Source organism: Piliocolobus tephrosceles, chromosome 5, assembly GCF_002776525.5.
Source record: "Piliocolobus tephrosceles isolate RC106 chromosome 5, ASM277652v3, whole genome shotgun sequence".
In the NCBI taxonomy this organism is placed as follows: Eukaryota; Metazoa; Chordata; class Mammalia; order Primates; family Cercopithecidae; genus Piliocolobus; species Piliocolobus tephrosceles.
The window spans coordinates 88,465,515-88,489,347 of record NC_045438.1 but is presented as its reverse complement, the minus strand read 5'-3'; the positions used below and the strand labels follow the sequence as shown (position 1 = coordinate 88,489,347).

The 23,833-nt window shown below is 37.0% G+C and overlaps 1 protein-coding gene across 5 annotated transcripts in view; it reads left to right on the top strand.

Annotated features, from left to right (window-relative positions):
• The window catches only part of LOC111538039 (cytochrome b5 reductase 4), a 100,224-nt gene that overhangs the window by 60,697 nt on the left and 15,694 nt on the right, over positions 1–23,833 (top strand). For 2 of the 5 annotated variants that reach the window (XM_023205208.2, XM_023205206.2), the window contains 7 exons: positions 1,255–1,287; positions 3,313–3,435; positions 8,280–8,369; positions 13,141–13,281; positions 14,782–14,934; positions 18,625–18,775; positions 19,079–19,165. In XM_023205208.2, the coding sequence (XP_023060976.1) occupies positions 1,255–1,287; positions 3,313–3,435; positions 8,280–8,369; positions 13,141–13,281; positions 14,782–14,934; positions 18,625–18,775; positions 19,079–19,165 (778 nt within the window). The remainder of the gene's footprint in view (positions 1–1,254; positions 1,288–3,312; positions 3,436–8,279; positions 8,370–13,140; positions 13,282–14,781; positions 14,935–18,624; positions 18,776–19,078; positions 19,166–23,833) is intronic. The other 3 variants (XM_023205207.2, XM_023205209.2, XM_023205210.2) reach the window with 2 other exon arrangements.

Genomic DNA, 23,833 nt, shown 5'->3' with positions numbered 1-23,833 from the left:
TCTTTAAATATGGCAATAATTTGGTCTACAGTCTAGGTAACTGTAATATTTTATCTGCTGTTACCATTTTGGTTAGTCATTTTTGATCAGTTTTTTTCCTGTAATTTCTTTACACTAATAAAAGTACTAGCAGTGGCGGTGTGACCTCACCTTTCCAAGTTTAAGCAATTAGATGCAATCAAAATCAATAATATAAAATATTTGTTGGCCCAGCTTTGTAAAATCTCTCATACTGGACATCTACAAGAAGTCTTCCAAGACTCATTGGTCGCATGTCCTACTGACTGTCCTTCACTAGATGGCCCGTTCCACTGGCCTGTACCTTACCAGCTCTGCCACAGGAAGTCAGTGACTGCAGCAAAGCAGCCTGGACTACAAATTTGTATTGTATCTTCTAGCTGTCCATCCCTTCATGGCTAAAGACCAACTTTGTATTTTTTTTATCAGGACAGAGAAAAAAGTGGTAGAAACCAGTGAACCCTACACTAGCACACATATTTTAAAAAACTAAAAATTCCACAGTTAAAAATATGAAACTCTCGGGTGCCAATATTGCATTGAAAGGACTGAAATAATGCAAAATTGTAAATTCTAGATAACCGTATGAACACAGTGAAATGTATAGCAGACATTTGTAAGCGTATTTCTTGCATCTCCCCCTTCTGGAATATAAGTTCCATAGGGGCAGAAATTTTTCTGTCTTATTAACTGTTGTGTCCATAATACCTAAAAAATACCTGTCACATGTAGATGCTCAGTAAGATTTTTTTCAATAACTGAATGGATAGTCAACTTTGGAGAACAATAAGAAAAGGTAAGCTAGCCCCAGACCTGGCCTGTGTACACACACACACACACACACACACACACACACACACACACACGCACACGCTCTGGGGCTTGCGTGCTTTAGGTGCTGCCTCTCCCTAGCCTGCTCCTCTCTTGGTTTGTAGGATTCTCAGTCTGGAACCATCCATGCTTGGACTAGTGTGGGTTACCCACTTGTGGGCAATTGAGTATTTGCTCTTTAGTTACAAGGGAGAAAAATGAAACAATTGAAAATATATATATTTAAATAATTTGAGTCTTCATTTTGATTGTGTACAATTTCTTTGTTTGGGTCTCTCAGAACATGTTTTATTTGTCTTGAGGGATTTGAAATAATTCGTAAAAGAGCCATTTAAATGACATACGGTGTTCAAAAACTGTATGAATTGAAGTTCTATTTTAACTAAATAAATTTGTCTGTCCTAGGGCTAAGCCATGAGGTTCAGGAAGATTTTTCTGGTAAGCTACCAAAAACCAAAAATTATGTATATATGTACATGTACACATACCTACAGAGAGAGAGAGAGAGAAGAAAAAATTGAAAAATTTGCATGTGTTTCATTTTTCATAGGTGTATTTTCATGTTGCAAAACAAAGATATGATGTTTTCTCTTTTTTTTAAAACTTTTAAGTTCTGGGATATATGTGCGGGATGTGCAAGTTTGTTACATAGGTAAATGTGTGTCATGGGGGTTTGTTGTACAGATACAAATACATTAATTTTTAAATATTCCCCTCCCTCTGTTTTCAGGTTTTTTCCTATTTTTTCTTCCCCCTTATTCCTTTTTTGTGTGCGAGACAGGGTCTCACTTTGTAACCCAGGTTGGACAACAACAGTGCGATCTTGGCTCACTGCAACCTCTGCCTCCCAGGCTCAAGTGATCCTCCCACCTCAGCCTCCTGAGTAGTTGAGATCACAGTGCACACACACCACCACAGCTGGCTAATTTTTTTGTAGAGATGGGGTTTCACCATGTTGCCCTGGCTGGTGCCCCTTACTCTTTTTTATCTCTTTAACCTTTCTTTTTTTTCCTCCTTAAAAAACAAAACAAAAAAACACATTCTGTCTCCTTTTTATTCTTCTTTCCCCATATCTGCCCTACTCCCGACATGTAGCTTGTAGAAATACTATATGGCCAAGGATCACGAGGTCAGGAGATCGAGACCATCCTGGCTAACACGGTGAAACCCCGTCTCTACTAAAAATACAGAAAATTAGCCGGGCGTGGTGGCAGGCGCCTGTGGCCCCAGCTGCTCAGGAGGCTGAGGCAGGAGAATGGTGTGAACCCAGGAGGCAGAGCTTGCAGTAAGCCGAGATTGTGCCATAGCACTCCAGCCTGGGCGAGAGCGAGACTCCATCTCAAAAAAAAAAAGAAAAAAGAAATATACTATATTAGCAAAATTTTTCCTTCATCTATATATTTAAATGTTTAATAAAGAGCATACTAAATTATGAATACTGCTACATATAAACATGCAGCGTAGGTTTTACACAGCTATTTAATAATAGAAGACTCATCATAGAATGGTGTTTTCTTGTTTTCAAGTACTGTCATGGTACCTTATGCTGGTCCAATGTTTCTTCTTTTCCGTATATCATTATAGGCTCTGTAAATTATATAAATCAAGCTCTTTAAAGACAAAGACCATGTTTTTATTTTGGTTAAGCTTCAAATCAGTGCTCATCAAATTGAATTCATTTGACCCATCTATCTTTAAAAGTTGTTAAATTGTTACTGGGTTTTGTGTTCACAGTGGGGGAGAGCAGAACATTGTTTCTGAAGAAAAATTAAATATGCTTTAAATCTTTAAAAGCATGTTCAATTCATAAAATTTAAATCAGCATATGAAAGCATGTATTTTATTATTATACCCATATATTATAAACATTTTAATTATTCAATAAATAAAAAGGTAATCTAAAATATTTTTATTAAAGATTCACATGCACTTTATCAATTTACTCTGTATTTACTAGGACCTCATTCTCATGAGGCTCTTCTTGTGTTTATTAGACTCAGTATTAATCTACTGAATTTACTCATAAGAATCCTTCAGATTCTGACTAAGGAATGTTAAAAAACAAATTAAATTTGCTTTTGTGGGGGCATTCGATACTAATTTGTACATCTCAGCTTTTTTTTTTTAAATTTTTTTTATTTTTTATTTTTTTTTAAGCTTTATGTCAGTTAGTTGCCATGGCCATATTTGAGCTTGTATGAAAACCAGAAACACATAGTAGTTTGACCCTTAATAAATTAGTTTGAAAGAAGTTAATCTGAATCTATTAATAAGTTAAAGCATATAAAGCAAAAACAATTATGATTGTGATTGAATATGTAAACAGAATCTTATTTATCCCATTGATAATCAGTACCATTCATATTAGATCAGGACACTTGTACTATTTGAGAAACACTGGTTTTAAAATAAAATCTTATATTTAGTATTGATGAATACAAATGGAATTTATCTTCTTTTCAGTGCGGGTTGTTGAGAGTGTGGGAAAAATAGAGATTGTTCTAAAAAAAAAAGAGAATACTTCTTGGGACTTTCTTGGCCATCCCCTGGAGAATCATAATTCACTTATTCCAAGGAAAGATGCAGGTATGCTGTGTTCTTTTGTTATGTTAATTTCACATTCATGAAATTGTTGTACAGATGTACCAGAGTTTGGAAGGCTGCTTTGAAATGAGCTGAAGGACCCTTGTATCTACCTCTAGGAAGTTGGAAAGGAACATTGTGTCTGTTGTCCTGCTTTTTTTTCCCATAGAAGTAAATTTCAGACTCTACTATCTAATGTGTAGGCATAGTAAAGTCATTACATAATGATATCTGAATGGAGAAGCCCACTTGTGCTTAGACTGTTGATCAGCCATTCACTCTTTCAGGTCCCCTTTTGTAAAAGATATAAAAACAAGTTTAAGTTTATGCTTTGTATGTCTGCTTGAAATTTTTCCTATTGAGGAAGATATGTTTACTATTTTTCTTCTTAATTAAACTAGTTTCTCAGTTTACTTCTTGTATTAGTCTCTTTTCCCATTGCTTTAAAGAAATGCCTGAGGCTGGATAATTTATAAAGAAAAGAGGTTAATTGGCTCACAGTTCCACAGGCTGTACAGAAAGCATGGTGCTGGCATTTGCTTGGTTTCTGGGAAGGACTCAGGAAACTTACAATCATAGCAGAAGGTGAAGGGAAAACAGGCACATCTTACATGACTGGAGAAGGAAGAGGAGAGAGATGGGGGACGTGCTACACACTTTTAAACAACCAGATCTTGTGTGAATTCTGTCATGAGGACACCACCAAGAGGGTGTTCCTAAACCATTCGTGAATAATCTGCCCCCATGCTCCAGTCACCTCCAACTAGGCCCTGCCTCCAACACTGGGGATTACAATTCAACCTAAGATTTGAATGGGGACACAGATCCAAACCATATCTTTTCTAAAAGATGGTACCATTTATTTCTTTTCATTTTTAAAAAGCTTTTTATCTAAGTTTAATGTATATATAGAAAAGGGTACATATTAGAAGTGCTCTACTTGATGATATTTTGCAAAATGAACATATCCTATATTTTCTCTTTGGAAATTGGTAGTGTTTACTCCTTGTTCTTAGTGTTTTGGACTTTCACAATGATGTGCCAGAACATGGATGATTCTTTATCCTTCTTACTGGGCATACATTTTTTGTGCTAGTCTTTTCAATACAGAAACGTATGACCTTCAGTTCTTGGAAACTATTATTGGTTTTACTTCTCCCCATGGTCTGTTTTACTCTCTACATATTGAACTTCCTTAACTAGTCTTCTAATTATCTTATCTTTTCTCTCTTATTTTCAGTTTTGTCCTTTTGTTCTACTTTCTGGGAGATGTCTTCAGCTGTGTCTTCTAGCTCTTCTATTGAGTTACCCATTTCTACTCATATTTTTAACTTCTGTAACTCCTTTGATTTCTTTTCCTTTGTTTTAGCATCCTATTCTTATTAGCTTATCTTTTACAGAATGACTGGTAATGTTTTCTTCTCACTGTATAAGTTCTGTGTCCCTCAGGTTTGTTATTTTTTGTTTGTTATGGTGTCTTTAATATTAAATGCTTTCTTTGAATGTTTCCTAATCTTTTACTATCTGCTCATATTTCAGGGTAGGACTGTAAAACTAATTGGAAACTGTGCATGTGGGTGTGGCTTGTCAACAGTTATATTCACTATATGGCTGGAACATTTCTTTGGGAAAAGTCCAATGCCAAGAGTCCCTAGAGTGAACAATCTCCTACCTTGTACCCAGCATTTCAGAAGCCATGTGGGAAAGAAGGCTGGGCCTAGCTTCTGGTATATCTGTAAGCGTCACTTAATTTTCTTTTTTTTTTCTTTTTTTTTTTTTTTTCTTAAAACATGGTATTAGTTTGCTAGGACTGCAGTAACAAACTACTACAGACTGAGTGTCTTTGGCAGAGTTAGTCTCTTCTGAGACTTCTTCCCTTAGTTTGTAGATGGCTTCCTTTTTTCCTGTTTCTTTAGATGGTCTTCCTTCTGTGTGTCTGTGTCCTAATGTCCTCTCTTTATAAAAATACCAGTCACAATGAATTAGAACCAACTTAATTACCTTTTAAATGAAGACCCCGTTTCCAAATATCGTCACATTCTGAGGTATTGGGGGTTATGATTTCAACATATGTATTTGGCGAGGGGACACAATTCAGTCTATAGCATAGACCCAATCCGGATACCCCTTGTTTACCCTCTAGAGCTCAAACTTCTTATATTTTGCTGATATGGGGAAGTGTCAGTCATGTGACTGTGCTAAGTAGGGAGGACTTCAAGGGGATGGAAAGACCTATCCAAGCTTCTTAAATGAACTTGTATTGAGAAAGTAATTTTAATTCTTGACTCGGATGCCAGAGATACTTAGTCCTGCCAGTTTCTGAGCCTTAAAGGAATTTTGTATTATGAGCGTGTTGGTTCTTGGCTTTCTACACTTCTGGCTTAGCATTCAGCTATCTTCAGTCTGTTGAGTCATTTACCAGTCTTCTCTCTGCCTTGTCAGCTCCTAAAGTTTGTTGCCTTTGTCTCTAATTTCCATTCTTTCTGTCTGTGTGGGCTTATGCCTTAAAAATCAAACACACATGCAAAAACCCTTTTTGTTGTTATTTTAGGGGATTCGGAAGGAACTAACTGCATGTATTCAGTTTATCTTCTTTAAATATATAAAATTATCGTATATAATTCATTGCATGAGATAGGAAAAAACAAACTTTTTCCTAGTCTTACTGCTCCACTCAGAACACTACAATTTGAAATTTCTTCTCACCAACAACCAATTCTACAGCAACTCCAACTGTCTGTCCTACAATTTAACTCAAGTCTGATACATCCTGGAGTTTAGGGCAGACCCCACAGGTTAAAGGCTTAGTCCCACAAGACTGCCCCCTACTACACATGCCAGTTGCAAATTCCAGGTTGTGACCTCTGCTTTTGACCAGCCACCTATAAATCAGTGTTGTCACAACCTCCTTCTTGGGTTCCAAAATTTGCTAGGATGGCTCACAAAACTCAGGGAAACGTGTAAGTTTATCATTTTACTATAAAGGATATTACAAAGGATACAGGTAAATAACTGGGTGGAAGAAATGCATAGGGCAAATATGTGAAAAGGGGCACAGAGCTTCCATGACCTCAGTGATTACATCATCCTCCAAACATTTTCATGTGTTCAGCTTTCCACAAGCTTTTCAAAACGTGTCATTTTGGTTTTTTATGGGGGTTTTATTATGTAGGTGTGATTGACTACATCATTGACCATTGGTGAGCAGCTTAACTTTCAGCCTGCCCTGTTCTCAGAGGTCTAGGAAGGGGGCTGCAGGTTCCAGTCCTTTAATCACATGGTTGGTTTCCCAGGCAGACAGGTCCCATCTTGAGGCTATCCGGGAGCCTATCAAAAGTCTCCCCATTAGAACGAAAGATGCTCCTATCACCCAGGAAATTGCAGGGATTTAGGAATTCTGTTAAGACACTTATAGTATTTAGGAAATGACAAAAAGTTTTAGCAGCTCAGTGTCAGGAACCAGAGTTAAAGACCAAATATTAGAACAGAAGATTCTTTTAGTGTCTCTGTTTATAGGATTTTAGGAGTTGTGTGTCAGGAACCAGGGACACAGACCAGTATTTCTTTTTAATTCATACTTATGAAAATATATTTGTAGATAATTTTCAGAAAAGTATGAGGCAGCCTTATTTTGAGTACATCTTGTGTGTGGAAGACTGTTTTAGGCACTGTGGAATGAAACAAAGAGTATGGGAAATTTAGTTTCCCAGGTGGAAGATAGAAAAGAAGCAAACATGAAATTGAAGAACACTTTTATAAGGAAATAGGCTGACAAGGACAAGTTATACAGTACAAACTAAACATGTTTTGTGGTAGCCCCAAGTGAATAGACACAGATGAATTTGGCCTTGAATGACTGCCTCAAGGAAGTGAATTTGAAGCAGTATTTTCAAAGTGAGGTCCATGGCTTTCAGAAAAAAACAAAACAAAACTATTTTGGACTTTCCAGGTAGAGCTACAGGTCATTACTGGTTGCATATTTTGCCAGGCATTTTGTTGGATGTAGAGAGAGAAAAATATAAGTGGCATGTAGGGAAGTTCTAGTGGGTTAATTTTACTAGAGCAAGAGTTCTGAATTTTTTGGTATTAGGTAAGGAGAGAGGACATAGAGAAATGATAGTGTGATATAGCAGATCAGAAAAGAATAGATAAGGGACAATGGAAATGAAAAGGTATTTTTAGGGTGAAATCTCTTTCCCTGAAATTATCTTTCTTATCTAGTGATTGAAAAATCATAGCAAACCAGGTAAAAGCCATGTCGAAGAAATAAATGATACTGAGAACCTGGGCTGACCTGCATTTGGAAATAACTAGTTAGAACAACCATCATTCGGATATTCTCTGTAATGTCTTGAGGCTTTCCATTAATTCTTTTATTTCTGCTGATTTTTCCTTGAATCCTGAACCACCATAAAAAAAGAAAGATTTAACTTTGTTGGTTGAAATTGGAGCTGTAATGTGTTTTTCAGTGAAGGTTTTCCACTTTGGAAAATGACTTGGAGTTTAGGAGATATTTTTGTTTATTTCACTGCATTAACGAAGATAATTTCATCTTTCTCCTTTCTTCTCCTTAAATCATGACAAAAACTGTAGGTTATTTTATTCACTAACAAAGCCAAATGATTACATCAGCAAAGTATTATAATTAACTTGCTTTGAGTAGCCTTAAAGATTTATAGACAATTATGTGGTTCCTAGATTTTCAATATGTATTGCTGTAATTATTGACTTCATGACAATAGCATGCTGGCTGTGTCTTACTACTTTCCTAGCTAAAAGAATTTGTTTGAAAACAAGCATATAAGTTGAAAAACTTTTAATATAATGTTTTCTCATGTCAAATCTAGAAGATACTTACATGAAGAATTCATATATCAGAAAGAACATCAACCAGAGAAGAGAAACTTTCATTTTTACCTTCAGTCCAAATGTAGTAGGTCAATATTTTAAATTGTATGAATTGAACCAATATAATTTATAAGTATGATGCTTCCAATTAATTTTTTTCTTCCCGAAAATGAAGATTATGCGTGAGTAGCTGTGGAGGTTATGTGGGAGAAAGAGGCAGGGGGAGAGAAAGCAATAGAGAAAGAGATGGCTGAGGAACTTCTCTAATAAGGGTCAGAAATCGATAGATAATTGAATTGCTATTTCTATACACAAGGTAACATTAGCATTTTATCTTAATTGATAATTGTCTTTAATGTGGAGTCTTGGATCACCAAACAAAGGTAATTTTAAAGATTTGCCAACAAATAACCCAGTCAATTGTCTTAGGAAACAAGGTTTAAAAAAAAAAAGGTCTCACAATTTTGGTATGTGAACAGCCACTTACAGGCATATGTTGGAGATGTTGTGGGTTGGGTTCCAGACAATCGCAATGGAGTATCACAATAAAGCAAGTCACACCATTTTTTTGGTTTCCCAGTGCATGTAAAAGTTATATTTACATTATACTTTAGTCTGTTAGGTATGCAATAGCATTATGTCTAAACAACAACTTACACATCTTAATTTAAAAAACAATATATTGCTAAAAAATGCTAACAATCATCTGAGTCTTCAGTGAATCATAATCTTTTTGCTGGTGGAGAGTCTTGCCTCGATGCTGATGATTGGTGACTTATCAGGGTGGTGGTTGCTGAAGGTTGGGGTAGCTGTGACAATTTCTTAAGAAAAAATAAAGTTTGCCCACATCAGTTACCCTTTCTTTCACAGAAGATTCTCTGATAGCATTTTATTCATAGTAGAACTGCTTTCAAAATTGGAGTCAGTCCTCTCAAACTCTGTTGCTGTTTTATCAATTAAGTTCATGTATCATTCTAAATTGTCTGTTGTCATTTCAACAACATTTCACAGCATCTTTACCAGGAGTAGATTCCATCTCAATAACTCACATTTTTTGCTCATCCCTAGGAAGCAACTCCTCATCTTTTCCAAGTTTTATCATGAGATTGCAGCAATTCAGTCACATCTTCAGACTCCACTTCTAATTCTAGTTCTCTTGCTGTATTTCCACCACATCTGCAGTTACTTCCTCCACTGAAGTCTTGAACCCTTCAGAGCCATCCGTGGGAATTGGAATCACCTTTAAAATTCCTGCTAATGTTGCTATTTTGACTGCCTCCCATAAATCTCAAATGTTCTTAATGGCATCTAGAATGGTGAAACTTCTATATTTGAAGCCCACTGTTGAGACTTACTATGTGGAAAAAAAAAGATTCCTTTCGAATTGTTGTCATTCATTGACAATGCACCTAGTCACCCAAGAACTCTGGTGGAGATATATGTCATAAAGATAGCTTCTCTCTTTAAACCTCATAAACCAACTTCTAGCTTTCAACTTTTCTTCTAGAGCTTCCTCACCTCTCTCAGCCCTCCTAGAATTGAAGAGAGTTAGGGCCTTGCTGTGGATCAGGTTTTTGGCTTAAGGGAGTGTTCTGGCTGGTTTCATCTATCCAGACCACTCAAACTTTCTACATATCAGCAATAAGGCTATTTTGCTTTCTTATCATAACATTCGTGTGCTCACTGAAGTAGGACTTTAAATTTCCTTCGAGAGCTTTTTCATTGCATCCACAACTTGTCTATAGTGATTGGCTACTAATAATTACTAATCATGTTCTCAAACTTTTTAAACAAGGCCTACTGAGTTGGGACAAGAAACCCTAATAGCTTCTTACTCCATCCCACGTCTTTTCTAGATGCCCTGAGATGTTGGACAAGCTTTTTAACTTCTATAAGCTTCTGTTTCCAGCAGGGAAAGTAAGAGTAACTCAGTGCTTCAAAAGTGCAAGAAGGAGAAGCCAGTTGAAGGCAGTGTGGACTCCTAGTGCAGTCTTCTCTTTCTCTTCTGTCTCCCATTGAAGACTTTACCTGTGTTTTCTGTTTTGGCCTTGTGAAATGCTATTTTTTAAAAGGGAAAATACAGTTTCTTTTTAACTTAAGAAAAAAGTATGCTCAAATAGTCTTATTATCCTCAGTATTTCAGCCTTACCCTGAGTATCTCAGTATTAATTGTATGTATTAATTCAAATAAGTTAGGTATTTGGGGCAGTAATGTTTCTGTCTTGGTTTTGTTTTACTGTCTTTATTTTCAGTTTCTCATTTTTTAGTATAATTACCTGTGCTTAGAAAGCCAAAAAGCCGACAGTTAAATAATGGCATTGTGCAGACTGAAGTAGTCAGTGCCATCTGCTTTATACTTTTTCCTTATATGCTGCAGTTCCCATCTGTCTGTGCTATCTTTCTCCTTGATGCAATTGAAAGATGAAAACTTTCTTAAATCTTTCTTAAAATTCTTGGAACCTATAGTTAGGATGTTCTTTTGAAATTATAGTCAGCCTTTTGTGGGTAAAACGTTGAAATTATCTCAGTAGTGTTAAATAACAAGAATGCTGTGTCAACTCTCTAACAAGGAAAGTCAGTAAATCACTGTAACCCAGTATTTCCTTGTGTTTTAAATATCATTGGAGAGTTGCATAGTTACTATAGCAAACTTTTCTAGCAAATACTAGAGTAGAAATTGTCAGTCCAGAAGGTGAGCATTTTCATCTAGCTGTAAAGTTATCAAAATGATATGCACTAGATTTTATTAGAAGAAAACAACACTGTGGTCCTTAGACCTGCACAAGAAGGGCATCTGCCCTGGGTTCCACACTTGGAGAGCCCCACGTGACTATCTCCAGTCATAGCCACACCCCTCCCACAAGGTAAGGAGTATTGCAAGACCACGAAGTATCCACCTGGAGCTCATCCTCTTTCTTTCAACTTCTTGGTATCTAGAACCATGGAATTCCCTGCCCAAACGACCCCAAATCTACTTCTATCCAAGGAGTGGCCAGGGCTGTTTATGTGAAAAGCTAGTACATGAGCTTGAGCCTGTGGGTTAATGTATCTACACCCATTTAAGCCCCTACTCAGAGTCAGACAGCCAAGGATGAGAAGACAATGGGGGCAGGCAGTGGGAGTGCAGGTCTCATTCCTCTGCCATCTCACTGATATTCTGAGGAGTTTAAGAATCCCAAATTTGAACCTAGCCTTCTAGGACCTTGTGAAGCTGTATATTTCAAGATACAGCATAGAACATACTTTGACAGTTATTTGTCTGATTTATAACTGTTAAATATCTATATGTATATAGTGTGTGGGTCTCTAGTTGTATTCTTACTGTGGGTTCCAGAAAGGGTCTGGAGAAAGAAATAAAGAGATCATTTGCACCTTCATTTCTCTTTGTGCATGGGCCTATGTCCTTTGACCCTTTGGTTAGGCCAGTGCTTGTTAGGCCTTCCAGGATAACTTTAGGGTGGACTCTTAGCCATAATCTGGTCCAAACCTGTGCCCTAGCACTAGAGTGAGGTGACCTCAAGTGATACTCCAGGGTCTTTGCATAAAGTGATGTAGTCTAAGCTTATATACTTACTGCTACCATGATAGCAGGTGGAAAATTGAGTGACTGATCTGTGGGGAGCAAAAGGGAGAAGGGAAGTTGGATTCACTTGTGACTAAAATGATTTCTTAGGATTATATGTGAATTTCAGTTTTCCACTAAGCGTTGATTATTAGCTGTTGGCGCTTCACTTTCTAAGATCTAGAGAAAATATTTCTGCACCTACTTGAATATTTTGGGGTTAAAAAAAGAGAATAACTAGAATAAGAAATATATTATCAGGATTTATTCTTTTACATCTCTGTAAATACTATTTTGAGAGAGGAAATAAAAAGTTAATATCTTCACATTATTCTAATATGCTATTTATGTTCAAAGAGAATTTACAAGTGAAAATCTTAATTATTTCAGAACTTCTATAATAAATTCTTCTAATTCAAATGGTATTATTTGCTCTGTATACAAACAATATTTTCTGAGCTTGGGATATTAATTTCAAATTTCTCTAGTATTTATAAAAATATTTGATTCATTTTATCTATTTGTGTATTAGTACCATAATCCTAATCCTACCATCTTCAACTTTTCACTTGTATTAATTTTCCAGATACCAAAACCTACACCTTTAAGCATAAAAATTTTTATTTTAATCATTTTGTGACAGTTAAAATGTTCTCTAATCATATATATATAATACAGTCACACAAACATAGAGACATAAGAATGTATATCTTCTTGCCTTTGTCAAAGAGATATTCTAAAATTGCTTAATAGTGCTACTGTTGTTAAGCCTTAAAGGCTTGAGCTTCAGGACTTTTCCATTGTGTGAGAAAAGATTTCAGAATGTACAGTGGCTCATGCCTGTAATCTCAACACTTTGGGAAGCCAGGGTGGGTGGATTGCTTGAGTCCAGAAGTTCGACACCAGCCTGGGCAACATGGTGAAACCCCATCTCTTAAAAAAAAATTTTTTTAAAAAGACTTTAGAATGTAAACTTATTCATTATCAAATAAAATTAGGTTTTTTTTTTTAGAGCATAATGGTTTAACATGCTATAATAACAGATGTGAGGAAATAACACTCATTAAGCTCATCTTTCAAGTTATAGAAGTATTTACAGGTCTTGGTCAACAGATATTTCAGAAAATAAAATGGAAAAATTAACCTTAAAATATTGATTAATTTTTTAAATGTATAGGCATTTTAGTGAAGTTGAAGCTTTCTAGAAAACAGAAGCTGAGTATGTGCTTTCTCTTAGTGGTTTAGTATTACTTCTTATTAATTTATGTATCAATAAGAGAAAATGAATCACTTTTTAGGTTTGTACTACAGAAAGTGCCAATTAATTTCCAAGGAAAATGTTACTCATGATACGAGGCTTTTCTGTTTGATGCTGCCACCAAGCACTCATCTTCAAGTGCCCATTGGGCAACATGTTTACCTCAAGCTACCTATTACAGGTAAGGTGAATAGAGGCTTTGGGACACATTTTCTTCTTTTATAAGCAGTTCAAAATCAGTACTATTCTCTCTAGAAAACAACCATTTAAGTTATTAATAAATGTTTCCAGGCAGCTAGATTTAGTGATAGTCAGAATCTAGGTTTGTGACTGCAACGTGTTCTACATGTTGGAACTATAGCTGTACCATACTGTCATGTGGAACAAAGATATTGCCGGTAGTTTAGACAGATGATTCCACCAGCATTGTAATTTATTACTAACAAAACCCTAAAGGAAAGAGATGAGAGACTGCACAAATAGTCCTCTGTGAAGACAACTACTAGAAGCTCATACTGGTGTCTCTTAGTAGCTACTTAGGGTTGTATCATTTATGAAGTTGAATCTATAAAATTTAAAATGAGTGAATGATTGGAAATGATTTTATTCTATGTGCTACCAGTATCAGAAGCTCTATAAATGTATAAATATGACTTCTTCTTTCTTTCATTTTTATCCTAAATTTACCTCACTTATTTTGAATACACTTGTTACTGATGTCCAACATTTTCTTCACCTTTTGAAGCTGCGAACAGTAAAATTCTCCTGTCAGCTGTAGTGTTTCCGGCAATTGTCTAAAATGTTACCAGCTAGGTCTTAGTAGATGTGATATATTATGATAAGGCACTGTTAAGGTTTTCTGTTTTTCATCACTAATGGCTGGTTTTCTCTTTTTCATCACTAATGCCTGACTACCTAATTCAAGAGCTGGTATCTTCTCCAGTTATTGCCAGTGCATTTTAATTAATATATGTATTTTGTATACATTAAGGAGCAATGCATAAAATTTTTTGGTCTTTCAAACATGTGATGATTCTTCTCTTTGGGATTTGGCTACCTAAAATAAAATGAGTTATTTATTTTACTCTTTAAGAAAATAATGTTTTGTTAGAAGTAGCTGGATTAACATTCTTTTTATTCAGTTACCAAAGTAATATGTAATATGTTAAAATATTAAAACAATTTAAAGTACATAAAGTAAAAAGTGAAATTTCTTCCTTTTTCTCCCCTAAATGATCCCACTGGTCATCAGTAACCATTTTTTAAAATTTGGTGTATAATTAAAATTATAAGGTAAATACTTTTTTTTACATCTCCATGGTAAATTTTTGATGCGGTTTTTGTTGTGGCCCATTACAAAGTTTATTTGCTGATGGAATAGATGGTTGTCTAAACTTATTACTGTATGTTTCTATTAAATTAGACTATACATAATAAAAACAGATTGTTTATATTATGGATACAATATTGATTTGTGAAAATTGTTTTGGCACATATAGGCTTGGGGTATATATACATATATACTATATACATACAGAAAAATCATTAAAATTATATACCCATTAGGTATATAGTTTTAAATATATACTGATGGTATCATAAAATTTGGACGTTTCATCTTCATTAAGAGATTTTTGGATTTTTAGAGTTTAATTTTTTTGCTGTGATTTTTTTTTTCTAGGTACAGAAATAGTAAAGCCATATACACCTGTATCCGGTTCCTTACTGTCAGAGTTCAAGGAACCAGTTCTTCCCAACAATAAATACATCTATTTTTTGATAAAAATCTATCACACTGGACTCTTCACACCAGAGCTTGATCGTCTTCAGATTGGTTAGTATTTTTACATTTTTGTAACCTCATTTGTGCTCTAGATTGGATCAGATTGTCCTCTCGTTATCTCCATGTAGGAGTCTGTCAAATATCTTTAACTCAACATGTCTACAACCAAAGTTATCTTCTCTTTGTCCCACCCAGCATGGCCTTCCTCCATATTCCCTGTTTTTATTATTTGCAGCATCACTGTTCATCCTTGATCCAATCTGGAAACTCAAGTCAGCCTTGTTTCTTCCCACTTTCTCTCTCCCAGTCCAGTCAGCCACTAAGTTTTGTTGAGTATACATCTCAATGGCTTTTTCAGCTACCTCTTCGGCCACTGTCTTATAGTAAGCCTTCATCACATCTTTGTTGGCTTCTAACTGTTTTCTCACAATTGACCCTAGCTGCTTTGCAGCTCTGAAACCTCTGATGGGTCCCCACTATCTATACTGCATGACCTACAAAGACATTGATAATCTCTCCAGCTTCATCTCTTGCTATACAAAAATACTTGTGCTACTCAGAGTTCCACAGATTTGTCATCCTCATTCACAGGTACATGCAGTTGCCACACCCAAGATGCCCATCAACCTTTTCTTTACCTGTCAAGTACTTTTTTAAAAAGACCCAAACGTGGGCTGGGTGTGGTGGCTCATGCCTGTAATCCCAGCATTTTGGGAGGCTGAGGCAGGCAGATCACTTGAGGTCAGGAGTTTGAGACCAGCCTGGCCAACATGGGGAAACTCCGTTTCTACTAAAAATACAAAAATTAGCCAGGTATGGTGGCGGGCATCTGTTAATCCCAACTACTTGGAAGGCTGAGACAGAAGAATCACTGAAACCCGGGAGGCAGAGGTTGCGGTGAGCCAAGATCATGCCACTGTATTCCAGCTTGGGCAACAGAGCGAGACTCTCAAAAAAATAATAATAATAATAAATAAAAAGACCCAAACAGAGTATCACTTTATGGAGCCCTCCTCCTCCCCTGAAACCCCCAATAACAACAGTTTATTCATAGCTCTATTATAAGAATAAATATATTCCTCAATTAGAAGACTGAGTTTAAGAGCAGAAATTGTCTTATCTTTGTATTTCCAACACGTGGCATGGCAGTTGGTACATAATAGGCTGTCAGTAAATGTACTTTGTTTTTTTGTTTTTTTGTTTTATTTTTGAGACGGTCTGCCACCCAGGCTGGAGTGCAGTGGCTTGATCTCAGCTCACTGCAACCTCTGCCTTCTGGGTTCAGTGATTCTTCTGCCTCAGCCTTCCAAGTAGCTGGGATTACAGGCACACACCACCATGCTGACTAAGTAGTAGAGATGAGTTTTCACTATGTTGGCCAGGCTGGTCTTGAACTCCTAACCTTAGGTAATTGGCCCACCTTGGCCTCCCAAAGTGCTGGGATCACAGGTGTGAGCCACTGTGCCCAGCCAGTAAAGGTACTTTGAAAGAATAAATAAAGAACTATAATAAGATATATTAAGATTTAAAAACTTCTCTTGCTTCTGCACCCTTTTAGCATCTCTTACTCCTTTTTCTGTATTTTCTTTTCACTGCTTTTTACCTAATGGCAAAAATGTTCCTCTCTCCAAGGCAGCATTAGCAATATTTTGGGATATCAGTGAAATGGATTACTGAAATTTGGAAATAAACAAAATTACATTACTTTCTGAAATGTAGTAGATATGAATCTGCTAATTATATCTACTTCACATAAGAGATATGATTAGTCACCTTTGGTTACGTAAACCAAAATATTATATATGAATTTGAACCTGAAGTATTTTGAAGTACCTACAAATCTAGTGAAGGTGACTATCACCTTGTGAAAGAAGGACTGACACATAATTATAATACAATAAGTGGAAACTTAAGGAATGGTGTTACAGCCTATTTACGGAGATTTTTGCAAACATAGCAGGGTGAAGAGTTGTCCTAGAGCGTGGGAAGGGAAAGCTCAAAGAACAAGATGAAGTATTATTTCAGCTTCATTTAGGGAGGCTCAACATGGCACAAATATTTGTGTCACTTAGAGAGTTGTACATTAAATGAATGAACCCATGCAATTATCCATCTCTCTTTCAATCCCATGTTCACTAAGCAGCATGATTTTACATCATTAATTTGGCTTTCCGTGTGTTCTGATACTGGAAACAAGATATCCCCAGCGGGACATGTAATGTTCAGGTCACTAGATACATGTAATCCCAGCTGTGCCATTCTGGCATGTGTGCTTTAATCTCTTCTGAATTTGATTAGCATCAGTTATCTTACATGAGTCTAATCAATTTTGTTAGCATTGGAAAGACTGGGCTGTGGGTAAAAGTTACCAAGTTAATACTGTCCTCTGAGGCTTCTTTGGTAAACAACCATCTGGCTTTCCTAAGGACATTCTAATCTTACGGTGTTTTTCAAACTATAACAAGGAGCTTCTGTTGTTTTTTTTTTTTTTTTTGAGACGGAGTTTTGCTCTTGTTGCCCAGGCTGGAGTGCAATGGCGCGATCTCGGCTCACTGCAACCTCCGCCTCCTGGGTTCAAGCGATTCTCCTGCCTCAGCAACCTCCGCCTCCTGGGTTCAAGCAATTCTCCTGCCTCAGCCTCCCGAGTAGATGGGATTACAGGCATGTGCCACAATGCCCAGCTAATTTTTTGTGTTTTTAGTAGAGACAGGGTTTCTCCATATTGGTCAGGCTGGTCTTGAACTCCCGACCTCAGGTGATCCACCTGCCTTGGCCTCCCAAAGTGCTGGGATTACAAGCGTGAGCCACCACGCCCACCCCTGTTCTCAAATACTTACTTGATCAACTACTGCAAGATTCTTACTATCCTGCAATGGAAAACAAAGGAAAAATTGTGAGCATCCAAGCATTTTAAAATAGAGTATTTTAAATCATTCAAAAATTATACACAGCTTTATTTTTCATTTTTAAGATTACATTTCAAGTTTCTGAATCTAGTCCTAAAGATAATTTTCTTATATGAATGGTACATGGTGATTATATCAACTGAACTGTAGAAAATGGGCACTGATTTCTCAACTGTGTTGATGCTAGATTGGAAAGTGGCATGCTCTAAGTATAGTTGACTGCATTTCTGATCTTGCTTTGTTTTTATGGGAATTAAACTCAGAACAGCCTTTCTTAATTAATAGGTCTTTTCAAAAATTTGGTGGAAGAGAAGTTGGTGTGTTTATCAACATAAGATTTTAGAATACATTTCTATTTCAGTTTTCTCTCCTACTAATCCTGTTACTATGGTTAATAATCAATATGTAAATAGTGAATATCCATTCTTTACTCTGTACCATGTAAGACAGATATATGTGGACTCTGCTTTTGAGGTACTTAAAATTTAGTTTAGCAATCAATCCTTTATTGATAATTTGTGGATAAGTACTTTGCAGTAGTTTGTAAATTTCAGACTTCTGATGGTTTGGGAAAATAGTGGTGGGAAATTATACCATAAAACCTCATTATTAATTTGACTGTAATGATATAATTCAGACATACTTAGGGGTCTAATGAGTATCCTTAAGACTACTTATTTATCTTAAAGACTGATACATAGTCTGCAAGCTAAGTATTTATACTGTTACTCCTCAGTGTTTTAAATTCAGTTACTTTTGGCTTCTTAATTTCCCGGCTGGGTTTTTCGGTTTGTTTGTGTTTTTTTTCTGATTTAGTTTGTATTTCATTGTTTAGGAGATTTTGTTTCTGTAAGCAGTCCTGAGGGCAATTTTAAAATATCCAAGTTCCAAGAATTAGAAGATCTCTTTTTGTTGGCAGCTGGAACAGGCTTCACACCAATGGTTAAAATACTGAATTATGCTTTGACTGATATACCCAGTCTCAGGTATGTAATTTTGTCTCTAATTACTATCCTTTTTGAGGCTGTTATATTAGTATAAGGTATTCTAAGTTGATTACTCACTGGACCTTAATAGACATGTTACCATTTCCTCATTCATCATTTCTTACTCTGCCTCCTCTAATCCTAGGTATTAAGTAGGTTCTTCTATCTCATTTCAGTTTTTGATGATTTTTAATTACCTACTGGGCACTAAAACATTCATGCTGGTTCACTTTAGACTTGCTATTTGTGCATATTATACATGTAATTAATTAGTTATTTCTGAATTTTTGTTTTTCTTTTAAGGAAAGTGAAGCTGATGTTCTTCAATAAAACAGAGGATGATATAATTTGGAGAAGCCAGTTGGAGAAATTAGCATTTAAAGATAAAAGGTATTAAACTGATATTAGCTCTGTGTTTAGCTTTTTATACCTGTGTAGTAAGTCTAGGCCTTAACTTGTCTGGTTGGAGCTTTGATTGGCCAGGAAGCTCCTTCAAAGAAAAAAAATAAACCGATAATTCTCTAACTGGAAATCATGTTAAATGTTCCTCTTCCCTCAAAGAAACACTGTCTGGCAAGATCTAGGCAACCTTATATATGTGTCACTAAGATGCACGTTGGACTTTATGATCATGTTATGTGGTTTACACTGAGTTGGGTTTCACTGAAAATGTTGCAATGTAGCCAGTTTGGTAATGCAAGATTTTTCTTGTTATAATAGGGCTGATAAAATTAAAATTTGGTGAGAATAGATTAAGCAAAATTAAACATGGGATGGGATTTCTAAAGCTTTGTATATGTTAGTATCCTTTGTGACTTTCCAAGAGAGGAATTTTTTTATACATCGTTTAGCAAAATTCCCTTTACTTTTGTTTGTTTGCATTAACACTTCTTCACTCTATCACTAGTGATCCTTGGTACCCACTTTGGGAAGTGCTGGTATAGACAATAGAAAAAAGTTCTAGTCAAGCTGAACTCAGTAGTGGAATGGGACAGAAAGGATAACAAAAGTAAAAACTTATTTTATTGATTAAAGAGCCCAGCCCAGTAAACTAAAATAAGAAGATAATTTAAATGAATATATGCTCCATTTCCCCTAAAAAGATTTAATAGCAGTAGGAAGTTCAGAACAATCTTTTTACAAAAAGTGAATTGAATAAGCTATCATACTTCCTAAAGCATTTCTATAATCATTAAAAGCTATTTCTAAGAATTTTAGGGCTTTATAAATTATACAGAAGATCTGAAGTAAATACATATGGGTATGATAGGATGATATAGATAAAATTCTAGGCTCTTTGAAAGAGTAAAGCCCTTAGAACTTTGTTAGCTGTCCAGGGGCTCGAGGTTCTTCTAAATATTTTCTGCATATCCATAATAAGAAAATGCTGTGGTCTTTTCCCATTTTTCCCTGCCTGCTGTCTCCCATCATCCTCCACTTTGTCTTTTAATAAATGGCTTTCAAACTTAAGGATGACACCTGAACGTATTTATCCTTGAAGTATTTATTCTCTACATACTAAAAACATAAACCTAAGAATATTTACTATATTTAAGCAGTTGTGTGGCATTTTAGAGATTATTTAAAGAAGTTCAAGTTCTTAGTTTTTCAAGTATTTTTTAACACATTTTCAAAGTAGAAAATTGGAAGCGTTTATCAATAAGCCTAAAGACCTAAATTCCAGTTGCCATTCTACTCCTCACCAGCATGAAATTTTATTCACAAATTATTTACCGCTAGGGGCCTCTTTAACTTCAAAAGAAAATAATGACGTCTTTCTACTTCATAAAGCTATTGTGAGCTTTGGAGAAGATAATGTAAATGCTTTGGAACCTGTGAAGCCCTCTCTCAGACATTTGAATTGTGGTTATAAAGGACCCTTATATACATGTTTGTTTTCTGTCCTCGCTGTTAGAGCTTCTGTTTTTTTAAGTAAATGTTTAAAAGAATTTAAACTGGTTGATTCCCAGGCAAGATGGCCAAATAGGAACAGCTCTGGTCTGCAGCTCCCAGTGAGACCAACACAGTAGGCAGGTGATTTCTGCATTTCCAACTGAGGTACCTGGTTCATCTCCCTGGGACTGGTTATACAGTGGGTGCAGCCCACAGAGGGTGAGCAGAAGCAGGGTGGGGTGTTGCCTCACCCGGGAAGCTCAAGTGGTTGGGGAACTCCCTCCACTAGCCAAAGGAAGCCATGAGGGACTGTGCCATGAGTGACTGTGCTATCCAGCCCAGATACTACGCTTTTCCCATAGGCTTCGCAACCTGCAGACCAGGAGATTCCCTTGGGTGCCTACACCACGAGGGTCCTGGGTTTCAAGCACAAACTTGGGCGGCCATTTGGGCAGACACCAAGCTAGCTGCAGGAGTTTTTTTTTGTACCCTAGTGGCACCTGGAACCAGAGAAACAGAACCATTCACTCGCCTGGAGAGGAGGCTGAAGCCAGGGAGCCAAGTGGTCTTGCTCAGTGGATCCCACCCAAACGGAGCCCAGCAAGCTAAGATCCACTGGCTTGAAATTCTCACTGCAAGCATAACAGTTTGAAATCAACGGGGAACACTCGAGCCTGGTGGGGGGAGGGACGTCCACCATTACTGACACTTGAGTAGGTGGTTTTCCACTCACAATGTAAAAAAAGCCACTGGGAAGTTTGGACTAGGTGGAGCCCACCACAGTGCCAAATAACCTGATAGCCAGACCGCCTCTCTAGGTTCCTCCTCTCTGTGCAGGGCATCTCTGAAAGAAAGGCAGCAGTCCCAATCAGAGGCAGAGACTTACAGATAAAACTCCCATCTCCCTGGAACAGAGTGCCTGGGTGAAGGGGCGGCTGTGGGCACAGCTTCAGCAGACCTAAAACGTTCCTGCTTGCTGGCTCTTAAGAGAGCAGTGGATCTCCCATCACAGCACTTGAGCTCTGCTAAGTGACAGACTGCCTCCTCAAGTGGGTCCCTTACCCTCGAGCCTCCTGACAGGGAGACACCCCCCAGCAGGGGTCGACAGACACCTCATACAGGAGAGCTCTGGCTGGCATTTGGCGGATGCCCTCTGGGATGAAGCTTCCAGAGGAAGGAACAGGCAGCAATCTTTGCTATTCTTCAGCTTCTGCTGGTGATACCCAGGAAAACAGGGTCTAGAGTGGACCCCCAGCAAACTCCAGCAGACCTGCAGCAGAGGGGCCTGTTACCAGGTAAACTAACAAACAGAAAGCAATAGCATCAACATCAAAAAAAAAAAAGGATGACCAAGCCAACACTCCATCCAGAGGTCACCAACAGCAAAGACCAAAGCTGGATAAATCCACGAAGATGAGGAAAAATGTGCAAAAAAGGCTGAAAATGCCAAAAACCAGAATGCCTCTTCTTCTCCAAAGGATCACAACTCCTTGCCAGCGAGGGAACAAAACTGGACGGATAATGAGTTTGACGAATTGACAGAAGTAGGCTTCAGAAGATGGGTAATAACAAACTCCTCTGAGCTAAAGGAGCATGTTCTAACCCAATGCAAGGAAGCTAAGAACCTTGACAAAAGGTTAGAGGACTATCTAACTACAATAAACAGTTTAGAGAAGAACATAAATGACCTGATGGAACTGAAAAACACAGCATCAGAATGCATACACAAGTATCATAGCCGAATCGAGCAAGCGGAAGAAAGGATATCAGAGATTGAAGATCAACTCAAATAAAGCAAGAAGACAAGATTAGAGAAAAAATAATGAAAAGGAATGAACAAAGCCTCCAACAAATATGGGACTACGTTTGGTGTACCTGAAAGTGACGGGGAGAATGGAACCAAGTTGGAAAATCACTTCTGGATACTATCCAAGAGAACTTCCCCAACCTAGCAACACAGGCCAACATTCAAATTCAGGAAATAAGAGAACACCACAGAGATACTCCTTGAGAAGGACAGCCCCAAGACACACAATCGTCAGATTCACCAAGGTTGAAATAAAGGAAAAAATGTTAAGGGCAGCCACAGAGGAAGGTCGGGTTACCCACAAAGGGAAGGCCATCAGAATAACAGGGGATCTCTCGGAAGAAAGCCTAGAAGCCAGAAGAGAGTGGGGGCCAATATTCTACATTCTTAAAGAAAAGAGTTTTTAACCCAGAACTTCATATGCAGCCAAATTAAGCTTCATAAGCAAAGGAGAAATAAAATCCTTTAAAGACAAGCAAATGCTGAGGGATTTTGTCACCACCAGGCCTGCCTTACAAGAGCTCCTGAAGGAAGCACTAAATATGGAAAAGAAAAACTGGTACCAGCCACTGCAAAAATGAAGCAGAATGTAAAGACCATCGAAACTATGAAGAAACTACATCAACTAAAGGGCAAAATAACCAGCTAGCATCATAATGACAAGATCAAATTCACACATAACTGTATTAACCTTAAATGTAAATAAGCTAAATGCCCCAACTAAAAGGCACAGTCTGGCAAATTGGATAAAGAGTCAAGACCCATCAGTGTGCTGTGTTCAGGAGACCCATCTTACATGCAAAGACACACATAGGCTCAAAATAAAGGGATGGAGGAAGATTTACCAAGCCAATGGAAAACAAAAAAAAAAAAAAAAAAAAAGGAAAAGAAAAGAAAAAGAAAACAGCAGGGGTTGCAATCCTAGCCTCTGATAAAACAGTCTTTAAACCAACAAAGACCAAAAAAGACAAGGGCGTTACATAATGCTAAAGGGATTAATGCAACAAGAAGAGCTAACTATCCTAAATGGATATGCACCCAATATAGGAGCACCCAGATTCAAAAAGCAAGTTCTTAAAGACTTACAAAGAGACACTTTCACACAATGTGAAATAGTGGGAGACTTTAACACCCTATGTCAATATTAGATCAATGAGACAAAATTAATAGGGATATTCAGGACTTGAACTCAGCTCTGGACCAAGTGGATCTAATAGACATCTACAGAACTCGTCACCCCAAATCAACAGAATATACGTTCTTCACAGCACCACATAGCACTTATTCTAAAATTGACCACACATTTGGAAATAAAACACTCCTCAGCAAATGCAGAGGAACAGAAATCATAACAAACA